Consider the following 26,270-nt stretch of genomic DNA (forward strand, 5'->3'; position numbering starts at 1 on the left):
ACGGCAACCCACCCCAGTATTCTTGCCATGAAAACTAAATGGATCAGTACAACCAGAGATATGTCGGTATACCATCGGAAGATGGGACTCCCAGGTCGGAAGATGGTCAAAAGGCTACTGGGGAGGAACAGAGGATAAGTTCAACTAGCCCCAGATGTGATGACGCAGCTAGCTCAAAGCCGAAAGGACGGCTAGCAGCCGATGGTGCTGGTGGTGAACGACGAATCCGATGTTCTAAAGATCAACACACCATAGGAACCTGGAATGTAAGATCTATGAGCCAGGGCAAATTGGATGTGGTTATTGGGGGATGTCAAGAAGATGCTGATGCTAGGGAAAGTGGAAGGCCAAAGGAAGAGAGGCCGACCAAGGGCAAGGTGGATGGATAATGTTCTGGAGGTGATGGACTCAACCTTGGAGGAGCTGGGGGTGGCGACTGCCGACAGGAAGCTCTGGCGTGGGCTGGTCCATGAAGTCACGAAGAGTCGGAAGCGACTGACCGAATAAACAACAACAAAACAGTTCCAGATGTTGTAACCTCTCCTTGTAGGGGAGTTGCTCCAGCCCCTTGATCCTTGTTGTTGCACGTTTCTGCACTTTTTCCAACTCTACAATATCCTTTTTTAGGTCCAGTGACCAGAACTGTACACATTATTCCAAGTGTGGTCATACCATAGATTTGGAGTTTTATTCTCAATTCCTTTCCTAATTATGCCTAACATGGAATTTACCTGGTATCTGGTACAGGTATCTGTCCTACATCTTCTACAGTGAAGACAGATGGAAATAATTCATTCAGCTTCTCTGCTATCTCCTTATCTTTTGTAAGCACTTCCTTAACTCTGTTGCCTCAACTGCCTTCCTAGCTGGTTTCCTGTTTCTGATATATTCAAAGAATTATTTGTTGGCTTTGATAGCACTGTGGTCACTGTTTCCATTTGATTCAACAACACTCACATCTTGGACTAGGTCCTGGGTGAGAGCACTTAGGATGAAATCCAGGGTTGCCTCCCCTCTGATCTGTTCCCTGACACCACTGTTCTAGGGCACCATCATTTAGGGCATTCAGAAATTTAACCTCTTTGTCATGACTGGAATGTGCATTTATCTAGTAAATGTGGGGGTAATTGAAGTCGCCCATTATTACAACACTTCCTTTGGAGGCCTCCCTGATTTCATTTTCCATCTCAAGATCACCCTGAGTGTTCTGGTCTGGGAGATGATAGCATGTCTCTAGTACTAAATAACTTTTGGAGCCTGGTATTGTCACTCACAGCACTTCTGCGGAAGAGTCTGTCCCTTTAAGGTTTTCTAGTCTGTTTGACACTACACCCTCTTTGACATACAGAGAGACACCACCTCCAGTATGCTGTTCCCTGTCCTTCCTATAGTTTACATCCAGACATGACTATCCCACTGGTTTCCGTTATGCCCACTATATCTGAGTTTTCCTTTAAAATCAGGCAGTCCAACTCTCCCACCTTAGCTCAGAGGCTTCTAGCATTAGCACAGAATCATGTAGTCTCCCTCCCCAGATGCCTCTGGCACGAGCATCTTCTGCTATGTTCCTCTTTGACTGCCTATGTTGTTTCACCATATGATCACAGCATGGTATGGGAGAGTGTGGAATTTGGCATTATTGGAGAAACTGACTCAGTAAGTTAGGTATTCAAGAGATCAATCAGACATCGACACATTTGAACAGACATGGTCATCATTCATTAATTTCATTGATCGAGAAGGCAATGGATTTTGATCTGCTCCAGCGACTCATAGTGCCATATGGACAAGTCTACTCAGCTCTGTAAGATCTAGACAGTAAGACTCTTTATCTTCATGTGGTTCCGCTGCCTTGAGATTTTGTCTTTTTAGAAATGGATTTTTACTTGGCATATTTGGTCTATGTGTTTATATGCTACGTGTTCGCTTGCTCACTTAACCAGTTGTATATTTATTGTTTTAAAGATTTGGATAAATTTATACCATCTATATATATTAATAAAATTTGTATATAATAACAAACATACAAACAAAAACTATATGATCATAGCATATTCCCTCCCCATCCCCATTTGAGCAACTGAAAACATTTTCACCTTCATTCCCTAGGGATGATACACCCCAAACTGGATGTTTCTCAGCTCCTGTTGGCTTTCCCTCAGGATACAGTTTAAATTAGCTGCTCTGTCACCTGTTTAATGTTAAGTACCAGCAGTCTGGTTCCATTCTAGTTCAAGTAGAGCACATCTCTCTTCTACAGACCTGGCATCCCAAAATGTCCTCTAGTGCCTTACAAATCTTCAATGGAACTAACTTGATCCCTGACATTACACCAAGCTCATTATACCAAGCACACACCCATGACTTCTTTCCAGCTGGTAGATAGTCAAAAGTGGCACCCAGTGCAATACACTGAATAGCCCCCACACCTCTGCTGGCTATCTATCTTCATAACTTTTTGTTGTTGTTGTTATTAGTGGGTTTGTTTACCAAGAAAATGAAGTTATGTTCTCAGAGAAAGTGGGGAATTTATTTATTATCTATTTATAGCTATTAAAAAGTAGTATGATAAAAATCCTTTATCCTGATTCAAGCCTCTGGCAAGAAAATTATTGCCCATTGATGAATTCTAACTCTGCCACTTCTTGCTCTAATCTCCCTTTGATTTTGCTCCACAATGGCACTTTAAGGTCAGTGACAGAGTGTCCTGGGAGGCTGAAGTGTTCTGCCACTGGTCTTTGAATACTGCCATTTCCAGTATCAGATTTGTGTCCCTTTATTCTTTTACCGTAGAGACGGGCCTGTTTGCCCTGTGTAGAATGCAGAAGGGCATTGCTGACAGAAGATGGCATATATCACATTACCCTCCCCACGAGCCAGCCTCCCCATCATAACTGCACTCTGCCCAGCCCACGAAATAGGGAGCAGAACACCTTTGTGTCTCTGGCCAAAATATATAGACATCGTTCTCTATGACTGCATTGGGTCCCTGGGAAAGATTCCTTAGTGGTCTGACTGGTAGCCATGTTTGGCTGCTTGACTGAGATAGGGTTTCTTTTGTTATCTTATTTGGACAAATGTGTCTTACATGACTACAACTGTTGTGGTAGCTGCTGAAAAAAATCCACAAAGGATATGCACTGCTTATTGCTGCATCATATTGGAGCAATCATCTTATATAAGTGCATATTGTTTTACCACCTTTGCTGACATTTGGTACTTGGAAGTATTATGGTTTTGTGCTGACCCTACTTCAGCAAATACATGACTGTTCGCTGGCTGCTTGTAAAAATCCTCTTTTCATAGCAAGGATCACTTCCAAGCCCTACCCATGCCTACGCTATGACAGACTGCGGATGGCTTTTCAGCAGCAGCAGCTGTATTTGTTTACTGTGCAACAGCCTTGTCCTCCACTGACTTAAAACCCAGGAGGGTAACACTTATTTCTGTTAGAATTTTATGAGGAAAACATGATGGCACTACAGTGAAGTTATCAAAGCATTCATGAGAAATAGCAGGCTGTGTACTACATGGTGCCTTGGAGCTTCTCCTCACAGAGGCTTTTTGTCCTGTGATTTTACTGGGGCTTCAGCTTCCAGATTCTTCCCGGGATTAAGATCGCCCTTTACATGCGCTTCCCCCCCTGCCCCCACTTCCCCCCCCCTTTATTCACATGTTCTCTATGTTTCACTTATACAACTACTAGATGACACAGTGATCTAGCTCCTCTTATTACAGGATTTCCTCTTTTTATGGAGAAATGGAAAATGGATCTGTTTATTACTACATTATTTCAGTTTCAAATTGAGCCAAAGAAGCGCTTGGAAAATACAAGAGGTGCTGGAAGTTGATGTCATGTAACGGACACACAAAGTTCTGAGCGACCAATCTCAATGGCAGGATAAAAGCCCCATGTGGAAAAGCCCTTAGTGTTCAGGCACATCTATTTACCTACAAAGTGCACTAGAGATAAGACTCATCTGTTCCCTCTTCTGCCGGCCATTACACCTGCTTAAATCTGGATCCAGCCCATTGTAAGAATTCTTTATTTGCCCTCCCTTTAGATTCTAACATTTAGAAGGTTTTCTTAGAGAAAATAAGAGATTGTAGAATTTTAGTCTTACGGTTTTAGCCATGTTATTGGATTTTAATGAAGTTTTAGTTGGATTTATTTTGTCTCTTAATTTTGTTATCTACTCTGCCTTTTGAGTATAGCAAGGTACAAATTTAGATGAATAAAAATACACTGCCAAATGCTTCAGTTCTATTCAACAGCAGCAGAGGCACACTGCAGCCCCCACAAGCTCATCATTCTGCCTACCACCTCAACAAAGTGATCTTTACACCCATGTTATGTCATGAAATAAGAAGGGGGGAATCTGTCTAGTTTTTCTCTACACCTGTTTCCCACCTACCAGAGAACCTTTATGTTTCACCCAAGGATGGAGACAGATCCTGGTAGCTGGATTTTAGATTTTGAGAAATGGGAGAGATCAGCCATTGCTTGTTTCTTCATCCCAAGAGTCCTATACTAGGGACAATGCAAGGTGCAGCCTGAAACCATCACAGCATCCAGCAGAGTCTAATTTGAATGTCTGCTACGTCCTCTCACATCCCTTCTTAAGACTGCAATTAAATGCAGACTCCATGACTTCAACACCAACTCCCCCCACCCCTTGCTTTTTTACCATCTAGCCTGATAGGAGAGTTCTGTAGAACTCGAAAGCTTGCACACTATTTTGTAACCTTTAGATTGGCCTAATAAAGGTATATGGATAAGAGAGATGAACACCAATTTCTTATTGTCAAAGAATGAAAGGAGACCCAGTGAGAACAACACACAAGTCCTCTGTAATTGTTGGAAATCAAAGATCAGTGGCAAATGAAAAACTGTTAAGAGTGGAGTATTAAAAATAAATCAATAAATGTCAGTCCTGAGATAATCGATTTAAAAACAGCTTGAGATCAAAGTAGCTTTATTTTAGATGGAAACTTACAACTTGTGGGCAGCACGAAGCCTCACAGAACAGTATTTCTGTGAGGAAGTCATGAGATAAAAACAGGTTTCTGTAGTTTTCAGCTCCACTCAAGAGGCAGAAAGGGCTGTGCAGAGGTTACTAAAACAGATCCCTTTACTGAAGTCTGCTGGTCTTGATTTTCCTTGCACCCATCAACTCTTTCTCCCTCTTTTAGAAACAACCAACAGCCACATGATGGATATCAAAAACACATTTGCAAATACAAAATGGGCCTTAACCCCAAACTTGCTATGCTGCTTAGTGTGGGGAAATAGCGTAAAGCTGTTCTGTTTACATCCCTCAGCAGGAAGACCGATCTTGGGTTATGTCTTAACATGGTCCCCGCAACTCACACATGTACATCCCACTCATGCTACTGTACAAAGTCCTGGAAACATGGCACAGGTATGGCTTGTTTCAAACTGGTGTTTTTAAAGTAATCCCTGAAATATGTCCAGCATTCGTAGTCCATAGCTTCAGTCAAGTCAGAGGTCTGAAAGCTGATATCTCCTTACTATCCCATCTCTGCAACATGTATATATCTGCTTTTCCCATGTAGCCACCTAAAACCAAAACAAAAGAGGTACCTGAAGTCATAATAAAGTGACATTTTTTGGTAGAACGGCATGGTATAAATCAAATGAAGTGGAAATCTGGTTTAGAATCACCACAGAAATTCTGGGGGGCAGGGGAGGAAGAGGATTCACCAGATGGCAAGTAAAAAAAGGGTTGCTACACGGTTTTTTAAAAACCCATATGAAATTATCCCAAATACACTCCAGAGAAATGGAGGCTATTGCATTTCACACTGACTAGAAAGCAGCCACCTGAGCTCCTCCTGGTGGCAAGGATCCACTCTCTGGATACTCAGATTAGCAGAGACACACGCTGTCACAACTAAAGACCACTTAACGACACTCGTGATGTAACAGTGATTCCTCCCAACTAATCATACTTATTACTGTTAGTACCTTACCACCTAAAACAATGGGAAAGAACACCACCCAGCAGCATTCGGTTCTGATCATGTTATTTGGTCTGGAGCACCTCAGGGAGAGAATCCGTAACCAAGGCATCCACTAATTCAGTGGTGTCATGTAGCAGCAAAGCAGCCTTTGATTAGATGGTTGGGCTTATGTATTATGGCGAGATAGTCGACAGAGGGCCTATATGAATTTTTTGACACTGACTGGTTGCTGTGCATTTTCATTGGTCTTTTAACAATATATTGTTTGTTGTGGCCTGCTCCGGGATCATTCTGTGACGAAGGCAAGGATATACATTTCATAAATAAAGCAAGCCAGCCTGCTGTGGACTGGGAGATCCCTAGTTCAAGCTTCACCTCAGCCATTTACTTATGGCCTTAGGCAAGCTCATTCTCTCAGCCCGCTCTAAAAAACAGGAAGAATAATACTGGCTTAATACATATTGTAAAGGTTACTGAGCTAGTGTATAAGAATTGGTGCAGAATGCTGTCGCCCATCTCGTGACAGCTGATGAGAGACCTGAACATACACAGCCAGTGCAGTTGTCACTGATTACTGCTTTAGGTAGTAAAGTAGTAATCACTGGTTACTGATTAGGACCTTACAGTGTTTATCAGGGGACTAGCTGACCATATTATTGAGAGAGAGAGAGAGAGAGAGAACGAACCATCTCACCCATCAGTACCCTTTTTATCTAGTCTTTTCTCCTAGGTCCTAGGAGCTCAAGAGTGGTGTACATAATTCTGGGATTGTTTGGCTTGGAAAAAAGGAGGCTAAGGGGAGACATGATAGAGGTGTACAAAATTATGCATGGAGTGGAGAATGTGGATACAGAGACATTTTTCTCCCTCTCATATAATATTAGAACCTGGGGTCATCCCATGAGGCTGATTGGTGAGAGATTCAGGACAGATAAAAAGAAGTAATAATGAGCGACTTCAATTACCCCCACACTGACACTGGATAAATGCATTTTCTAGCCATGACATGACAAAAAGGTTAAATTTCTTGATGCCCTAAATTATTGTGTCCTAGAACAGCTGGTCATGGAATGGGCCAGAGGGGAGGCAACCTTGGATTTAATCCTAAGTGGTGTTGCCCAGGACCTGGGACAAGATGTAAATGTTCTTGAACCAATTGGAAACAGCGATCACAGTGCTATCAGATTTACTACATATTTAAGTGGAACAATGCCCAGGAAGTCCAACACAGTCACATTTGACTTCAAAAGAGGAAGCTTCTCTAAAATGAGGGAACTGGTGAAAAGGAAGTTAACAGGGGGAGTCAAGAGGATTAAATCCCTTCAAAATGCTTGGAGATTACTCAAAACCACAATAGAAGCCCAGCTAAAATGTATACAGCAGGTTAGGAAAGGTAGCACCAAGTCCAGGAGGTTACCAGCATGGTTAACAAGCAGTATTAAGGGAGCTCTTACAGAAATGAGAACTTCCTTCAGAAAACGGACGTCTTGCCCAAGTGAGGAAAACAAATGGTAGCACATGCTTGCACAAAGGCGATTCAAGCACCAATTAAAAAAAAAAGCATTCTGAAGAGCATATCGCTAACAACTTCAAGGCCAACAATAAAGATTTCTTTAATTATATCAGAAGCAGAAAACCACCTAGGGAGGCAGTTGGACCAATGGTTTTTGTGAACCACCCAGAGAGCTTCGGCTATTGGGCGGTATAGAAATGAAATAAATAAATAAATAAATAAAATGGATGACAATGGAGTTAAAGGTGTACTAAAGGAGGACAAGGAGATTGCAAGAGAAGCTGAATGAGTTCTTTTACATCCGTCTTCACTGCAGAAGATATAGGACAGATACCTGTGCCTGAACTGATGTTTTCAGGAAGGGAGTCTGAGGAACTGAGGCAAATAGTTGTGACAAAAGATGAAGTTCTCAGCCATACTGATAAACTGAAAGCAAATAAATCACCAGGCCCAGATGGTATCCATCCTAGAGTTCTCAAAGAACTCATATATGAAATTGCTGATCTTCTAACCAAAATATGCAACATGTCCCTAAGATCAGCCTCTACACCAGAGGACTGGAAGATAGCCAATGTAACACCAATTTTCAAAAAGGGATCCAGGGGAGATCTGGGAAATTACAGGCCAGTTGCTTATGTCTGTTCTGGGTAAATTGGTTGAAGGCATTATTAAAGATAAAATTAGTAAGCATATAGAAGGACAAGCCCTGCTGAAAAAGTATCAACATGGCTTCTGCAAAGGTAAGTCCTGTCTTACTAACCTTTTAGAGTTCTTTGAGAGTGTCAATAAACATGTAGACAGGGGTGATCCAGTACACATTGTTTACTTGGACTTTCAAAAGACTGTTGACAAAGTCCCTCACCAAAGACTCCTGAGCAAACTTAGCAGTCATGGAATAAGAGGACAAGTCCTCTTATGGATTAGTAACTGGTTAAAGAACAGAAAGCAGAGAGTAGGAATTAATGGTAAATTCTCCCGATGGAGGGAAGTAAATAGTGGGGTCCCACAGGGATCTGTATTAGGACCAATGCTTTTCAACCTGTTCATAAATGATCTGGAATTAGAAGTGAGCAGTGAAGTGGCCAAGTTTTCAGATGACACCAAATTATTTAGGGTGGTTAAAACAAAAAGGGATTGTGAAGAGGCCCAAAAGGATCTGTCCAAACTGGGAGAATGGGCATCTAAATGGTAAATGTAGTTCAATGTAAGCAAGTGTAAAGTGATGCATGTTGGGGCAAAAAATCCCAACTTCAAGTATAGCCTGATAGGATCTGAGCTAGCGGTGACTGACCAGGAAAGAGATCTTGGGGTTGTGGTGGACAGCTCAATGAAGATGTCAACCCAGTGTGTGCCCGCTGTAAAAAAGGCAAACTCCATGTTAGGCATAATTAGAAAAGGAATTGAGAATAAAACTGCCAATATCACACTGCCCCTATACAAATCTATGGTGCAACCACACTTGGAATACTGTGTCCAGTTCTGGTCCCCATACCTAAAAAAAAAAGCACCTATTGGATAGCTGGAAAAAGTGCATAAAAGGGCAACTAAAATGATCCAGGGGCTGGAGCATCTCCCCTATGAGAGAAGGTTACAACAGCTGGGATTGTTTGGAAAAAAGGAGGGTAAGAGGAGACATGTGGAGGTCTACAAAATTATGCATGGTGTGGAGAATGTGGACAGGGAGACATTTTTCTCCCTCCCTCATAATACTAGAACCTGGAGTCATCCCATGAAGCTGATTGGTGGGAGATTCAGGACAGATAAAAGGAAGGACTTCTTCACACAGCACATAGTTAAACTATGGAATTTGCTACCACAGGATGTAGTGATGGCCACCACTTTGGATGGCTTTAAAAGGGGGGTGGACAAATTCCTGGAGGAGGCTATCAATGGCTACTGGTCTTGATGGCTATGGGCTACCTCCAGTACCAGAGGCGGTGAACCTATGTACCCCAGTTGCTGGGGAACATGGGTGGGAGGGTGCTGTTGCACTCGTGTCCTGCTTGTGGTTTCCTGGTCGACAGCTGGTTGGCCACTGTGTGTACAGAATGCTGGACTAGATGGACCCTTGGTCTGATCCAGCAGGGCTCTTCTTTGTTCTTATGTTATTCTCCCTTCCTAATTTTATCCTCATAATCACTCTGCGAAGTAGGTCAGACAGAGACAGCAATGGGCCAAGTCACCCAGTGAGCTTCATAGCTGAGCAGTGATTTGAACCCAGGTCTCCCAGGTCTAATCCGACTCTCCACTACAACAGGCTCTTAATAAGACAACAATGCAACTCCTACCACTTGGGATAAAGAGCTATTCCTATTCCTTTGATTTGCCCAGGATTTCTCTCTCCTTCCTGGAAAAGCAAAGGAAGTCAAGGGTTGAGCCACTGTTTGGAGTCACCCAGGTCTTTCTTTCCTGTTCAATGGGACAGAAATGGAGATGCTAAATGGTTAGCTTCAAAAGAAATGTAAAGTCCAGCTTTTAAAGTGAGCCTTTGATCTAATGAAATGGGCTATTTTATTCTAGTTCATTTTAGAACTAAAATGGCACCACTGCAACCCCAGAGTGGCTTTCCATTCCAAAGGACTGAAGTTGGTGGCCAGGTCCTCTCTGGGTCCAGAGTCCATGGCTAAAACTGGGGAAAACATTTCTCATCATAAAAAGGATAAAGGAGTTTGGGTATAAAAGGACAGAGGTATAAAATGTCATAATAAATTCAATGTATGATAAATATTTTATCATAATAGATTTTATATCCTAACATTTGCTTTTCTACTCTGGATTTTGGAGTTAAAACACCGGTTATACCCTTTTCCTCTTGGGTGAAACTGCTTTGCTCAGCCCCAGATGGCTTGTTTAATGATACCTTGTATACAGGATCACAGTCTGGTCCGGTGAGTTCAACGACATGATCAAGATCTTGCTGCATAATAAAACAGGTTCCATCACCTGGAAATAAGCACAGAATGTGTTAAAAAAAGGAAACTGTGGTTTACTTTAGAAGGCTTAACATTCTACATGACGAGGTGCCAATTTTATTCCTTAGCCCACCCAAAATTGCAAGACACTCAGAAGTCAAATGAAAAAAACCTGCTAAAGGAAATCTACTTTGCAGTGCTGCAAGGCTTTCTGAGGAACAGTTTTTTTCTTCATAGCAACTGAAAATCCATGGTGGAGGTAAACTTAAAAGGCTCAATTATGGGAGAGTAAACGGGAGTGCTACCTTGGCTGGCAACAAATCCATCTCTGTATGGTAACAGGGAAAGCACTGGTGCTCCTGATCTATGAACAATTCTAACTGGAGCCCTAGAAAGAGCAGCGAGAAAAATCCAGTCTTTATCACAAAGACACTCATACCATAATACATTGGTCAGAATTCTGTTTTAAAAGCCACATGAACTGGACCACAGCACATTTTTATTTGTTTATTCTTACATTTATATCCCACCTTTCTTACTCTTGCAAGGAACCCAAGGTAGCTTACACGGTCCTCCTCCTCTCCATGCCCCTCCTACACATTTCCTCCCCATTACATACATTACTGGAGCAACATGGGAAGCGCTCATGTAACAGTCGTCCTTTAAATCCTACTCACTTTGTATTTCTCACATCCAGCTGGTATATATTTCCATCTTGTGCTCCTCCCAGGAGGTAGATGCTGGAGAGGAATGTACAGCAGTTAAATGCATCAGAGCCAACAAAAAGAAAAACCTGAGGAGGGAGGAAGAGAGAAAGAAAGTGAATTTGAGATTCTATTCCATGGATGAGGAAAAAAATCTAGCTAAAAAAGAAGGCAACTGAAATTTCTCTGGAAAGAGTAAGGAATTTTGCACTGAAAGCACATCCACAAAGTTCCCAGTCTCTGATCAAACCTAAACCACTTACCAACAGCAATATCGCTGCATCCTGTAAATACAGACCATGCAGAAAGCTCAGTTGAGTTTCTTTGTAGAAACATTGTCTTATTCTTCTTACTATCAAGGTGGATCGATTTAAATCTAGGCGATTTAAACTAATGATTTAAATTAGCAAGAAAAATGGTCGATTTAAATCACTGATTTAACTCAAGTTACTCATTGAAACATTTCCATGTATTTCCTGAACAACGGGTCAAATCTGACCACTAAGTCATGTTAATTTAGAGCTAAATAAAGTAGTATTTACACTGTTTCATTCTTACAAGCAGGCTTTGTCTCACTGTATATATTTTGTATACTTTCCTTTTTCACACATAAAGGGAATGTCTTTAACATATTCCCATATAAGGTCTTTCTTATGACCAGCGCCCATGACAGTTTGAGGTTAACAGCACAATCCTAAACATGTCTTCTCAGAAATAAGTTCCTTCAGGTTCAATTTCAAAGATTTTTTTAAAGCATCATTTTTTATCCAACCTGCTATATCGTCTTTGTGTCGTAACTCCTTTGTCTTGCTTTGCCCATCTCCACCACCACATAAGCACAGAACAACAAACCTAGCCTATTTAGCCTGTGTCTTTGCACACGTGCCTTTAGACAGGGAAACTGAATGCCCAGAACTTTCAAGAAGCAACAGCTGTTAGTTAAGCTGGACAGAGCCATTTTTGAGATAAAAACTGAAATTAATGTCCATGTTTGATTGGTAGGCAACTTCATTCTTACGAAACTGTAAGTATAGGTTTAATATGTTTATGACGAGATTTAATGGTAACTATGTTATTTTTAAGATACGGATCGGTTTAGTATTTTATGACTTTTTTAAAACATAAAAAAATCAATTTAAATTTTTAAGAATCCGATTTTTTTTTTAAAAAATAATCCTTTTTATCCACCCTGCTTTCTCTTCACATACATGTGCAACCAAGGGTGAAAAGAAAGAGGTGGCATTAAACATAGTCAAAGAGAAATCTTACCGGCTGCCTGCTTTGCAACCCCACACCTTGCAACTTTTTGTCTTCCCGAGCCAACAGCAGGAGTTTCCCTTCTGTTCCAATTTCACGCTCACCTGTGTTGGAAAGAACAGCAGCTATTCACCTTGCAAATGTTTAAGGCCAGAAACGGGAAAACTAGAGGTGATAGGGTGCTTCATAGTTAATTTTTACATGAAAAGGGGTACCTGGATGAGGGGAGCTGGATCCTCCCCCACCTTGCCTCCCTCTGCCCCATCATCCCAGATACTTTGCTCCCTGCCCATTTCCTTGCTCCCAGCTCCTTGCCAAGCTGGGAGAAAAGCTCCTGAAGCAATGCAGCGTGGAGAGTCAAGACAGCCAACACTCCAAGCTCTCCACATCCACACACCCCTTTTCACAAATGAATGGAACAGACATATGAATAACCAAACATGGCTGCCCAATAATTCTTAGTATGACCTTCAATGTCTGTGAGTGTGTGCTGTGACAAGAGATGAGCAAGGTTTGTTTTAAAAATGAGTGCCTGTGTGTACATTTTTAATTTAATTTTTATACATTTAATTTTTGTTCATTAAAATTTGTACTTGTAATTTTTATTTTTGAGGGTTGACCTTGCTCTCAGCATACGTTTTCACACGTGTTTGACTGAATTTTAAGCCAGGTTAAAAACTTGGATTGTAAGTCTCATTGTTGCTGCATACATAAAAAGGCACAGTTAAGTATCAATGCTACTCTTGTTCTTTAATTTTAAGATCTTTTAACTATTACATTTGTCACACAGTCATATGAAGCTGCCATGTAGTGAGTTTGACCATCAGCTTATCTAGTTCTAGCCCATCATCAACTACTCTGCTAAGCTGCCATGCAAAGGTCAGTGGAAGAGCACATGCTATGGACCTTTGCCTGCTTTTTAGGCCCTGTCTCATCAATTAATACAAAACATTTTCCAAATCAATTTTTTTAAAGAGAGAGAGAACACTTGCCCAATATCATTACGTACTAGGTATTTTTTCAGGGGAACCCAAATTTAAGGTGTTGTCAGCTTCACCCACAGCGATACCATTGACAGGGGAGCCACAATCTGCCACAACCCCCAGGCAAGCAGATTTCCCACAATCCCAGAGGCGTGCAGTGCCATCCCGAGAGCTGGAGACCACGTTCCGTCCTCGATCCACGATGGCTGTGTCCAGGATTCCTGCAGCATAGCAGAGGAACCACTCTTAGGAAAAGCAAAAACCATTTTGTCGCAAAGGGGAAGCCAGGAGTTCAAGCCCAACACACTCGCTCAAAGGTGGGATTCATACATTTAGCCCGCCCCACTCCCTCCACACACAAATCCACCATAATCCTGACAAAGGTGTGCGACAAAGAGCAAGAGTGTTCAAGGAGTCAGCGGGTAAGAACCAAGGCAGTAAGCTACAAGGGGCAAGAGGGGAAAGAAGCCTACAGAGGCATTTGTGATCCAGCCTGGGTGAAAGCAGCTTTCAACCCCAGATATGGTGGCATAGGAGTTGGACTGGATCAGACCTACTTAGGTCTACTTAGCCCAGCATTCTGTTCCCACAGTGGCCAATCAGATGCTCCAGTGGAAGTCCATAAGCAAGACATGTGTGCAACAGCACCTTCCTGCTTGTGTTTCTCCAGCAACTGGTATTAACAGGCATACTGCCTGACACTGGAGGTAATATATAGCCAACATGAGTAGCAGTCACTGATAGCCTTATCCTCCATTCAGTGGTCCAATCCCCTTTTAAAGCTGTCCAGATTGGCAGCCTTCACTACATCTTTTGGTAGCAAATACCATAGCTTAACTATGCACTTTATGAAAAAGGATTTCCTTTTATCTGTCCTGAATCTTCCACCATTCAGCTGCATTAGATCACTCCACTGGGTTCTAGTATTATGAGAGGGATAAAAATATCTCCCTATCTATTTTCTCAGCCTCTTCCACGTCCTCAAGTGCCCATTTTTGGCCAGGATATGACGTTCTATATTTGTAGTAGCTCCACAGAGCAAGAGAAAATTATGGTAAGTGTTTACCAAACAATTAAGGAAAGCCAATTCTAAATGCAGTTGCCCACAGCTGCTGACATAATTCCATATTAAACAAATGTTTCTACCTTTTCTGGTAGAAAAAGAATTAAGTGTGTTCAATTCTGGTGGAGTAAATCTCTCTAGCAAGAGAGAGCTGGCTCTCCTAATCAGGTTGTGAGAACCATGTGCAGTTTGGGAATTTCAGGACAAAGTACTTAAGTGGAATAACAAATAGTCAGGCAGGGCCCACAATTTTTGGCTGGCTCCTGTAGCAAAGGCAAAATTAGTGGGCAGGAGAACCCTGCCCCTCTCCTTGTCCCTGACTTGATGTTGTGCATTTGCATGAGGGTCACAGACAAACCTCTGCTCACCTGCTCCAAGCTTGGAACTGGAGAGGGGGTGAGGGGACAGTCCCTACAGCTGCATTGGGCTTTGGAGACCCTCACCAACCTAGCCCAACAACAAGGACAATTCTCCCCACCCTCATCAGCGTGGTTTTGATGCTGGGCTGCAGAGGCACTCAACACACCTTCGCAGCCCAGCCTCACTCTCCAGCTTGAGTGAGGACCTTTCCCGCAGTTGTGCTGCTTCTGAGCTGGTGAGGAAGGCTGGGACCCATCTCATCGGGTTTGCCAGAGGGCAATGGAACACTCACCAAAGCAAGTAGAAGTGGGGATCCCTACAAAATCGGTCCTCATTTCTAGGCTCTAGAAGACACTTTGTTGACATTCCATGCAAGAACATCGAATTTAGTTCTCTTGGAAAACATGGTGTTGTTCTTCGATCAAGAGTCAGCTTGTCCTCCAGACAGGTGGAACATCTACCCAGATAGGGATGCTCAGCAGCTGAGTATGTGATCACCCACCCATAGCTGATTAGGGCAGAGCTGAAACTGTAGCATCACAGGCAACAGTGCAAACAGAGATGCCAACCAGTGACAGGGCAAGTATGGAAGGGAAGATGCTATAGCTCTGGCTGGGAGTGTGGGGCAGGGTGTGCCCCCACTCTATGGTAGAGTTGGTTGGGAAATACAGGGGGAAAGGAAATGGCCGCTTTCTAATCAGCACAGCATTGCGCTGGTCTAATTCTATCTTCCCTGTTTTCCAGATAGATGCAGGGTGGATGAGTGAGTTGCTGCACACACAACAGCTTTAGTGTGCATTCTAACTGGCTTAAACTATTTAGACATATCCTAAATCAACTATTACAATTGCATTTATTTCAGCCCTCAATTCTCTGTACCTGCTTTGTGACCCTGAAATGTTACAACACAGCTGGCATCTTCTGCAGACCAGATCTTTAGCTGAGCATCCATCCCCCCACTCAGGACCACAATGCCAGATGGGAAAAATCTGCAACAATTCACATCATACACGTGGCCTTCCAAACACCTCTGGGAAGACAAAGAATTAGGTGCTAGTGCTGTCGTTACAAACCTCATCTCATCTACTGCTGTGTTACTTAGCAACAAACATCTATTTATCAGCCAAGGACACTGGCTAGCTGGACTACCTCCACAGCAGCAAGGATCGGGGCGTTTTAGAACGGGGGTGGGCAGACTTTAGGATTGTGAGATCTACCTCTTTTTAAAAAAAACTAGGACCATGAGATCCACCAACTGGAGCTTGGTGCAAAACTCATACACTCAGAATTAAAGAATTCTAAGCCCTGGAATTTGTCCTGAGTACTAGAACAGAACTGTATTTCCACACAAAAATCCATTCCTGGGGGCCCCAGCTCTCTTCCTTCAGGTATATAGTTTAGGGTGGGGGGAAATCATGTTGCTGCTGCTATGGATAGATCCCATTCTGCCTTCTACTCACACCTGCCGTAAATATCATCTCTTTTGTTTCTTAGCAGAAACCCCACCTGAGGTTCTAGCAGTACCCTAAAAGCCATGAGCAAGGCTAATAAAATCTAGGCCGAAGTAAGATACGCTTATGCCTCATACCTCCAGGGCAAGGTAGACCTAGTTAGTACTCACTGAGGTGTTAAACCTGTGTCCATTGCAGACTGCAGGTAGGAGCTTGTGTTATGGAATGCCCGTCTACAAAAAATAAATAAATCTCTACACACAGAAAAATTAGCATGTCAGGGAAAGGTATTCTAGCATAGTTTTCTCCCTGACATATTTCTCTATGCGAGCCCCCACCCAGACACAGGTTTACCATCTCAGAAGAGTTAGGCCACTGAGGCTAAATCTGTTATACAAAAAGCAGTCAGGAGGCAGGGTGAAATAGTTAACTTATTGGGTTCCTATTTAACCAGTCGGTGTGTTTGGTTTTCTTTGTGACATAGAGGTCAGTTGACTCTCAACACAGTGGTCAGGTCCTGGATTCCTTTAGGGAAAGAAGTAGAAGACCAATTGACTGCCCTTTCCATTGAGAGGACAGGACAAGCAGCAATAAGTTTAAAGTATCAGAAGGTACACCTAAGTTAAATATCAGAAACATCCTGGCCATGATCCACAGGTAGGTAAGCACAGATTTCTCAGGTTGTTTCTTCTTTAACAGCTATCCCTTCTAGCCTTCAAACTGCTTTTAAAGCTCTTGAATTTGAACAGCAGTTGGGGGATAGGCCAAAAAGGTGGATTGTTTTTAGTTGCACATGTCTTCAATGCGAGGCTCAAAGCCCAAATAAATAAGTCTGGTTCTTACTCTTATTTCTCCATTGGCAGCTTGCCAAATCTTCATCATTCCATCAGCACTGGTTGACACTCCAAGCCCACCACCACTAGAAATGTCAAGGCAAGTGATCTAAAACGAAGACAGAGAAAGATGAACAACCACAGCCTACAAGAGGCCAGAGTAAATAGGCACTGGCATAATTCATTACACCTTCCAAAATTCGTAACCATTGGCTATGCTGGATGGGGTAGATGTGAACTGTAGTCCAATATATCTGGAGGGCACAAGGTTGCCTACCTTGCGGCATAATTTCTACAGTTCAGTCAATGTATTAACATAAGAAGAGCCCTGCTGGATCAGACCAAAGGTCCATCTAGTCCAGCATTCTGTTCACACAGTGGCCACCCAGCTGTCGACCAGGAAACCACAAGCAGGACACAAGTGCAACAGCACCCTCCCACCCATGTTCCCCAGCAACTGGTGTACACTGGTATACCACCTCTGCTACTGGAGGTAGCACATAGCCATCAAGCCTAGAAGCCATTGATAGCCTTCTCCTATTACCGATCAAACCGTAGTCTAAGGTATTTATATAGAAATCTGTGTTCCATAATCAAACTACCAACTCATAAAAGACAGGATCTTTGACATATAATAATAATCAATCAAAGTTATGTAATCATAAAAACAATGGTCGGGTTTTGGAATATCACATCTGCCACAAATGATATACAATCGTGCATAAAAAAAGAGTAGGCAATACCCATTTTGATCTTATTTATTTGATGTGTACCCTGCCTTTCTACCAAGCAAATGGCACTCAAAGTGGCTTTACAATCATAGGAACTAATTTTAAAATATAACAATAAAATCACAATTAAAACAATAATAAAACCAATACATTAAAAACACAATTAAAAACAAAACAGAATAAAAACAGCAGCCAACCTAACAGACCAGCTTACATGTCATAGGCCTGCTTGAATAAAAAATGTCTCTGCCTGCTAATTAAAGGCTTAGGGTTAGAGAGGGAGCCAACCTAGCCTCCACCCACAGCCTCGAAGCAGCCACTTAGAAGGACTCTTACATGTGCTTATAGGGAATTTTAAAGCAAATGATGTGGCAAATCCTCAACTACCCACCATGACCCATATACACTTTTCTTGATGCAAAATTTGGATTACCAGGGCACTAAGCAAGAGCTTCCTTGACATTTGACATGCCCGACCTCCTCCTGCCACCTGCAGCTTTCACTCGCCTAACCCTCAGGACCTCCCTAATCGTGTAACAAATTGATACATTAATGTTGTTGTTGTTGTAGTACAGCCCTTCAGTCGTGTCCGACTCTTCGTGACCCCATGGACCATAGCATGCCAGGCCTTCCTGTCCTCTGCTCTCTCCCAGGGCGTGCCCAAGTCCATATTCATTGCATCGGTGATGCTATCTAGCCATCTCATCCTCTGCCGTCCCCTTCTCCTTTTGCCTTCAATCTTTCCCAGCATCACGGTCTTTTCCAGTCACTTTTCTCTTCGCATTAGGTGGCCAAAATATTTGAGCTTCAGCTTCAGTACCTGTCCTTCCAACAAGCACTCAGGGTTGATATCCTGTAGGATTGCCTGATCCTCCTTGCAGTCCAGCGGACTCGTAAGATTCTTCTCCAGCACCACAGTTCGAAAGCATCGATTCTTCGGCGCTCGGCCTTCCTTATAGTCCAGCTCTCACAGCCATACGTTGCTGCTGGGAAAACCATAGCTTTGATTATACGGACCTTTGTCAGCAAGGTGATGTCTCTGCTTCTTACTATGCTTTCCTCCCAAGGAGCAAGCGTCTTTTAATTTCATGGCTACAGTCACCGTCTGCGGTGATCTTGGAGCCCAAGAAAATAAAATCTGTCACTGCTTCCCCTTCTCAATGCCAGGAAGTGATGGGGCCAGATGCCATGATTTTAGTTTTTTTAATGTGGAGTTTCAAACCAGCTTTTCCACTCTCCACTTTCACCCTCAACAAGAGGCTCTTGAGATCCTCTTCGCTTTCTGCCATTAGGGTGGTATCGTCTGCGTATCTGAGGGTGTTGATAATTCTCCCGGCAATCTTAATTCTGACCTGTGATTCATCCAACCCGGCGTTTCTCATGATGTACTCTGCATATAAATTAAATAAGCAGGGTGACAATATGCAGCCTTGTCGTACTTGTTTCCCAATTTTGAACCACTCGGTTGTTCCATGTCCGGTTCTTACTGTTGCTTCTTGATCCTCGTACAGGTATCTCAGGAGACAGGTAAGGTCATCTGGTACTCCCATCTCTTTCAGAATTTGCCACAGTTTGTTGTGATCCACACAATCAAAGGCTTTAGCGTAGTCAATGAAGCAGAAATAGACGCTTTTCTGGAATTCTCTTGCTTTCTCCATGATCCAGCGAATGTTGGCGATTTGATCTCTAGTTCCTCTGCCTCTTCGAAACCCAGCTTGTATTTCCAGTAGTTCTCGGTTCACATACTGCTGAAGCCTAGCTTGTAGGATTTTGAGCATCACCTTGCTGGCATGTGAAATGAGCGCAATTGTACGGTAGTTTGAACACTCTTTGGCACTGCCCTTCTTTGGAATTGGAATGTAAACTGACCTTTTCCATTCTTGTGGCCATTGTTGAGTGTTCCAAATTTGTTGGCATACTGAGTGCAGCACTTTTAACAGCATCATCATTTAGGATCTTAAATAGTTCAGCTGGAATACTGTCATCTCCACTAGCTTTGTTGTTAGTAATGCTTCCTAAGGGCCACTTGACTTCACTCTCTAGGATATCTGGCTCAAGTTCAGTGACCGCACTATCATGGCCATCAGGGACATTAAGATTTTCCTGTATAGTTCTTCTGTGTATTCTTTCCACCTCTTCTTAATCTCATCTGCTTCTGTTAGGTCCCTGCCTTCTTTGTCCTTTATCATGCCCGTCTTTGCACAAAACATTCCCTTGAGATCTCTGATTTTCTTGAATAGATCTCTAGTCTTTCCCAGACTAGAAAAGACTTTCTGTTGTTTTCTTCAATTTCTTCGCATTGTTCATTTAAGAAGGCCTTCTTGTCTCTCAATGAAATAAATAAATAAATAAATAGATAGATAGACAGATAGATAGATAGATGCTGCCTCCTGAGCAATGTTACGGACCTCTGTCCATAGTTCCTCAGGCACTCTGTCAGGTCTAATCCCTTAAATCTATTCCTCACCTCCACTGTATATTCATAAGGGATAGGATTTAGGTCATACCTGAATGGTTTAGTGGTTTTCCCTACGTTCTTCAATTTAAGCCGAAATTTTGCAATAAGAAGCTCATGATGTGAGCCACAGTCAGCTCCAGGTCTCGTTTTTACTGACTGTATAGAGCTTCTCCATCTTTGGCTGCAAAGTATATAATCAATCTGGTTTCGATAGTGACCATGTGGTGATGTCCATGTGTAGTGTTGCCTCTTGTGCTGTTGGAAAAGAGTGTTTGCTATGATCAGCGTGTTCTCTTGGCAAAACTCTATTAGCCTTTGTCCTGCTTCATTTTGTACACCAAGGCCATGCTTGCCTGTTATCCCGGTGATTTCTTGACTTCCTACTTTAGCACTCCAATCCCCTATGATGAAGAGGACATCTTTTTTTGGTGTTAGTTCCAGAAGGTGTTTTAGGTCTTCATAGAACTGATCAACCTCAGCTTCTTCGGCCTCAGTGGTTGGGGCATAGACTTGAATTACTGTGATGTTGAATGGTTTGCCTTGGATTCGTACTGAGATCATTCTATCGTTTTTGAGATTGTACCCCAGTACTGCTTTTCCCACCCTTTTGTTGACTATGAGTGCTACTCCATTTCTTCTAAAGGATTCTTGCCCACAGTAGTAGATATAATGGTCACCTGAATTAAATTCGCCCATGCTTGTCCATTTTAGTTTGCTGATTCCCAAGATGTCGATGTTCAATCTTGCCATCTCATGTCTGACCACCTCCAGCTTACCTTGATTCATTGATCTGACATTCCAGGTTCCTAAACAATATTGTTCTTTATAGCATCGGACTTTCTTTTCACCACCAAGCACATCCACAGCTGAGTGTCCTTTCGGCTTTGGCCCAGCCGCTTCACCCTTTCTACTTTCCCCAGTAGTATATTGGACACCTTCCGACCTGAGGGGCTCATCTTCCGGTGTCATCTCTTTTAGCCTTGTGATACGTTCCATGGGGTTTTCTTGGCAAGAATACTGGAGTGGGTTGCCATTTCCTTCTCCAGTGGACCACATTTTGTCAGAACTCTCCACCATGACCTGTCTGTCTTGGGTGGCCCTGCACGGCATAGCTTATGGCTTCATTGAGTTACGCAAGCCCCTTTGCCACAACAAGGCAGTGATCCATGAAGGGGATACATTAATACTTCCTGTTTAATTAATTACTTGCTATTTGTTTTATACTGTACATCACCTTAAATGTTTTCAACATAATAATGATCAAAGTAAGTAAATAAATCCCATCTGTTGGCATGTCTCCTGATAGGGGATGGTGTTCATGAACAGGGATAGGGACATTTGTACAGAGAATATATATATAACCATGAGAGTTACTCAACTTGTCTGTTAGAAAATGACAAAAGATGGTTCTGCAGGGAATCCAGGTATCACAATCTGAAGAATGATAATAGCTCCACGTGTTTCTGGGTTTCTTCTAAATAGTTAGGATGGCTCCATTACAGCCTACAGGCCAAAAGTGCACCAAAACACACACACACACACACACAGTAGAGAAGATGACGCAATAAAGGCAGAAATATGCTTCCAGCTCTCCTAACTTCAATTTAGGTAGCACAAACCTATTGACAAGTTATAAAAAAGAAAAGAAACCAAACAAACTGCAACTCATTGAATTCGCCTATTGCATCTTCATTTCAAGACAGCCCATTTCAAATCGGTCTGTAAAAACACTTACACTTTTTTGATGGATTCTACAGAATGTAGTGTAGGGTGCCAGAAATTTGGTGGAAGCATTTTCACGGGGGCAGGAAACAAGCAGACTTTTCTGCAACAGGTGGAAAAGAAAGGAAGAGATAACATTATCAAAAGAGGATTATTTGTACATTCACTCATCACAAAGTCTAACAACCTGGGACCAATTTGGTGGAAAACTCCAGACAAGAGAGTAAAACAAATAGCCACAATTGCACTTGATAGTCTTAAGAGTGAACCTGACTACCTCATCTCCATACATTTGTATTTTCAGATATCATATGACGTAACATGAGATTTACTGTATTGGGTCTATTTTAGGACATCTGTTCAAGCCCTTAACTCAGTATGTGTATCTGAACCTGCCACATCGCAAAAGGAACAACTTCTCAACCACTGAAAAATTATATTTCATTGCGATTTTTTAAGATGAAAAAGCTAGTTGCTTCAGTAACCTCTAGATCAGAATAGTAAACTCTACTGTAAAATGGCCCATGTGAAACAGCCCTTGAAAAGTCTTCAGAGAATTCAACTGATGGAAACTGATGCTGCTGCTCCCGGATTGTTGGTTGATACTAGTCAGAGCATACCACTCCAGTGATACTAGTAAGGTGCTTTCCCAAGCTCCTCATACTAGGCTATGTTTAGGCATTAAATATTTTCCACCCAATCTAAACCCATTTTGACAGGTGCTCAGGGATTTCCTGCCAGTGATCTGGAGATGAACAACAGCAATGTTATCATTCACTTACCCCAAGTGAAGTATCAGTCATCAACTGTAGCATCTCACCATTGTTCTTAACAGCATATGCTATTGTTTTAGTGTTTTGCCATTTAAATTTTAATGTTAAATGTTGATATTGTTCTTTGGTGTTACTGTATTTTAAAATGCCATAATTCATGTTGGGGCCCTAACAGTCAAGAGGCAGGATATAAATCCAATAAATAAATAAACAAACAGAGTTATGACAGAGGCCTAGGGAAGGTCTTGATTATAGCACAAGTGTTATATTGCTACCTCCAGTTAGAGGATGGCAAATGAAATATGGCAAAAGGGAAACAAACAAGAGGTTAAGGGCACAATCCTACGGGGATAGTTAGCTGCCTCTGAGCTCAGAGGCAAGCAACTATCCAAATGCAAGGTGAGTGAAGTGGATCTTCTCCTCTGCGCTCCAGCCGCTCTGCATTTGTGGCTAGACAGCCAATTTCAGCTGTCTAGTCAGGGTGCCTCGGGGGGCGGGGTGGGGAGGCCGGAACACGCATAGGAAGTGTCATAATGGTGCTTCTGCCATCCCATCCCCCAGGAACGTCCCCTTTTAGGCTGCTCTGTGCTGCTCGTATGAGCGCAGAGCCATGGACAAACCATGCCACCTACGAGGTGGTGGCGGAGAGGGCAGGGAGTCAGTTTTCTGGGAACTGATCTTGGAGTGCTGGCTCCGAGCTCACTTCCCAGAAAACAAAAAATCCTATGGCCATCTAGATGCTATCTAGCAGCCACAGGATTGTGCCCTAAAGTTCTGATTATGAATTGATACATGGAAAGATATACACTATATGACTGGCTTAGTTCTCTTAACTAGCCACAAGCCTGCCTTTCAACCATACAGAGAGCCAGTGTGGTGTAGTGGCTACAGTGTTGGACTAGGAGTCAGGAGATCCAGGTTCTAGTCCCCACTCAGCCATGGAAGCTCACTGGGTGACTTTGGGCCAGTCACAGACTCTCAGCCCAACCCACCTCACAGGGTTGCTGTTGTGAGGATAAAATGGAGGAGGGGGATTGTGTAAGCCACCTTGGGTTCTTTAAGGAGGAAAAAAGGAGGGATATAAATGTAATAAATACAGACAGAAGACATAAATGACAGTACCTTAGTTATTTCACTGACAAAAAACCCTTCAGAGGCTGTGATTTCAGGAATTCCATCTGAGCTCACCCCCTGACAAGTCAGGGTCCCATATAGAGTAGATTTTCCTAGAGTAGCACAACAACAACGACATTGTTGACAGAAGACAAGTTAAGCATTTTAGACAACACTACTTTATAGAGCTCACTGGAAAAGACCCTGATGCTGGGAAAGATTGAAGGCAAAAGGAGAAGGGGATGGCAGAGGATGAGATGGCTAGATAGCCTCACCGATCCAATGAATATGAACTTGAGCACACTCCGGGAAACAGCGGAGGACAGGAAGGCCTGGCGTGCTATGGTCCATGGGGTCACAAAGAGTCGGACACAACTGAACGACTGAACAACAACTTTATAGAGCCCATTATCATCTATGTATAGGTTATTATCAATGTTTCAAAGTCAGCAATTCTAGGTTCAACACATTAAGGGCACATTAAGTTAGCTCCAATTGCTGGGATCAGAAACACCATTTCAATTTTTCCAGTTCATGTGGTCCACACATGCCTATACTAATCAAATGTTCAAAGTGCTTCTCATACATTATCATAGTTATCCTTACGACAGTCCTGTAGGTCAATATAATTACCCTCATTCTGAGGGGTGACTGAGGTTGAGAAAATAATGGACTACCTTAGGCAGTGGACTGCTTTCCAGTTTATTGCTCATGTACTTAGCTGATACATGAGAAAAGCTCACATGCCTGAATTTATTTAAATTATTTATACCCCACCTTTAGGATATAAATCCTTCCAGGGTGGCTAATAAGTAAAGTTAAATACAATAATAACATCAAACTATAACACTTCTTCAGGATCCTCCCCACAGGGCCATTGGTGGTGGATGGCCCTATGGACTGGAGGTGAGGGGAAGGTGACAGTGCAGCTAGAGCAGGCTCTGGTGTTTTCTTTCCCTGCCTTCCTCGCTGTCCTGCCACAGGGGAGGCTGGGGATTGTTCTTGCTCACCTGGACTCCTGCAGCTCAGCCAAACCTCCTGCTCATTCTTCCTATAAAGATGACAAAACCCCAGTTAGTATAAAGAGCCATGTATGAAGGGAGCATCCGTGAAGACACAGAGATGACTACTGTTACTTGTTTTATACAGTCATACAATACAATCCACCGTATCCCATCTGCTAGGTAACAGTCCTTTTAACTTATACAATCACATCTCTCCCAGACTAGACCCCTCAGACCTCTAGATGGGGAACCTGTAGCCCTCCAGATGTTCCTAAACTACAACTTCCACCAGCCTCAGCCAATGTCTAGGAGTCATGGGAGTTCAGTCCAACATCTGGAGGGCTACAGGTTCCCCATCCCTGCACTAGATTCACCAGGCTGAATGTTTGGTGCATTGGGGCAGGGTGGGGGAAGGAAAAACAGGGGCTGCCAGAGGAAGTGGGTTCAGAGGAAGCATAAGGGGAAGGAATCACTCAGAGAAATGAAGCAGAGTGGAACAACTATGAGGGGAGTCATGGAAGGGGAACTTGGAAGTTCGTTCAGGTGGGCTCACTCTGTGGGGTTTCTGAGGAAGCAAAATGAAATTGGGGTGGTGGAGGAGCAGGGGCTATCCACTTCATTCTGGGCTGAGGCCGGAAATGGGGAGAGGACACTCATTGGTAATGGATGTGCAGGCTGAAGTATTTGAGGGGGCCCTTTCTGAGGCAGAAAGAATGGGCCTGTTAGGATTGTTCATGGACTGTGGGTAGCAGCCACTGAGGGCATGGGATGCATTCAAGGGGTCAGAACAGAAGAGAAGGGGGGAGGAGAGAAGGAAGTTGGTTGACAGGTCAGCTGAAGCACAGCACTACAAATCAGCCGGGGAAGCCTGGCAGATTACGGGTGGGGCCTGGTGTCACCTCGAGGGCCAGGGGAGAGCCTGGCGCTGCGCCTCGGCAGCGGGGGCTGACCAGTGGGGGTTGGGGGCAGAGCACAGGGCAACACTTTTCACGCGCAGCAGGAAGGCGCCTGCCCTCCCCACCTCCGCCCCATTTTCCTCCTCCCCCTGGAGACCCTGAGCAGAAGGTTAAGCTCCTGAAGCCTCAGGTCAAACACCTGAGCGGGGCGGGGGAGAGGGGAGGCTGAGGCAAGAGGCTGGAGCAGCCCTGGAGGCAGCGGAGACGGGGGGGGGGGTTAAGTGCTGGAAAACAGGCGAAGGCGAGGAGGGGGCACCGCGGCGGCGGGGGAGGCGGAAGCGGACACGACGGGGGGCCCGCGGGGGGCCCGCGTGGGCGTGCCCTGGCCGGGCGCGGGGCGAGTCCTCTGCCCCACCTCAGCACCTGGTCCCAGTCGCTCTGGAGCCGCACCACCGCCGCCATCTTAGCCTCCGCCTCGGCCCCGCCCCGGAAAGCGCATCCCGCTCCCCCGG

At 43.5% G+C, this 26,270-nt stretch overlaps 1 protein-coding gene across 3 annotated transcripts; it reads right to left on the bottom strand.

Moving 5' to 3' along the window:
- Positions 1-4,959: 4,959 nt before the first annotated feature.
- On the bottom strand, positions 4,960-26,241 carry PAAF1 (proteasomal ATPase associated factor 1). 3 transcript variants are annotated; one of them, XM_084842386.1, is made up of 13 exons: positions 26,174-26,241; positions 24,869-24,909; positions 23,868-23,971; positions 21,986-22,075; positions 17,072-17,170; positions 15,657-15,807; positions 13,381-13,575; positions 12,384-12,475; positions 11,088-11,203; positions 10,716-10,798; positions 10,359-10,441; positions 8,790-8,853; positions 4,960-5,581 (listed from the first exon to the last, which is right to left on the bottom strand). In XM_084842386.1, the coding sequence occupies exons 1-13, from the start codon at positions 26,218-26,220 to the stop codon at positions 5,499-5,501; spliced, it is 1,248 nt and encodes a 415-aa protein (XP_084698512.1). In that variant the 5' UTR covers positions 26,221-26,241; the 3' UTR covers positions 4,960-5,498. The 3 variants fall into 3 exon arrangements, with proteins under 3 accessions (XP_084698512.1, XP_084698514.1, XP_084698513.1); XM_084842388.1 differs by lacking the exon at positions 8,790-8,853 and having other exon boundaries at positions 26,182-26,241; XM_084842387.1 differs by lacking the exon at positions 8,790-8,853.
- Between the last annotated feature and the right edge of the window lie 29 nt (positions 26,242-26,270).

This window comes from Heloderma suspectum, chromosome 3 (assembly GCF_057233095.1).
Source record: "Heloderma suspectum isolate Gila_16-S chromosome 3, 16-S_ref, whole genome shotgun sequence".
NCBI classification, from domain to species: Eukaryota; Metazoa; Chordata; class Lepidosauria; order Squamata; family Helodermatidae; genus Heloderma; species Heloderma suspectum.

Bases quoted from the DNA above. Each gene is read 5' to 3' on its own strand.
- PAAF1 (XM_084842386.1), bottom strand. From the start codon at position 26,220: ATGGCGGCGGTGGTGCGGCTCCAGAGCGACTGGGACCAGGTGCTGAG. The intron at 12,476-13,380 runs GTACGTAATGAT...TTTCCAACACAG, and splicing joins TTCCCCTGAAAAAATACCTA to GTGAGCGTGAAATTGGAACA. The intron at 8,854-10,358 runs GTATCATTAAAC...CCTTTTTTACAG, and splicing joins ACTGTGATCCTGTATACAAG to CGGGCACACACTGGGTTGAC.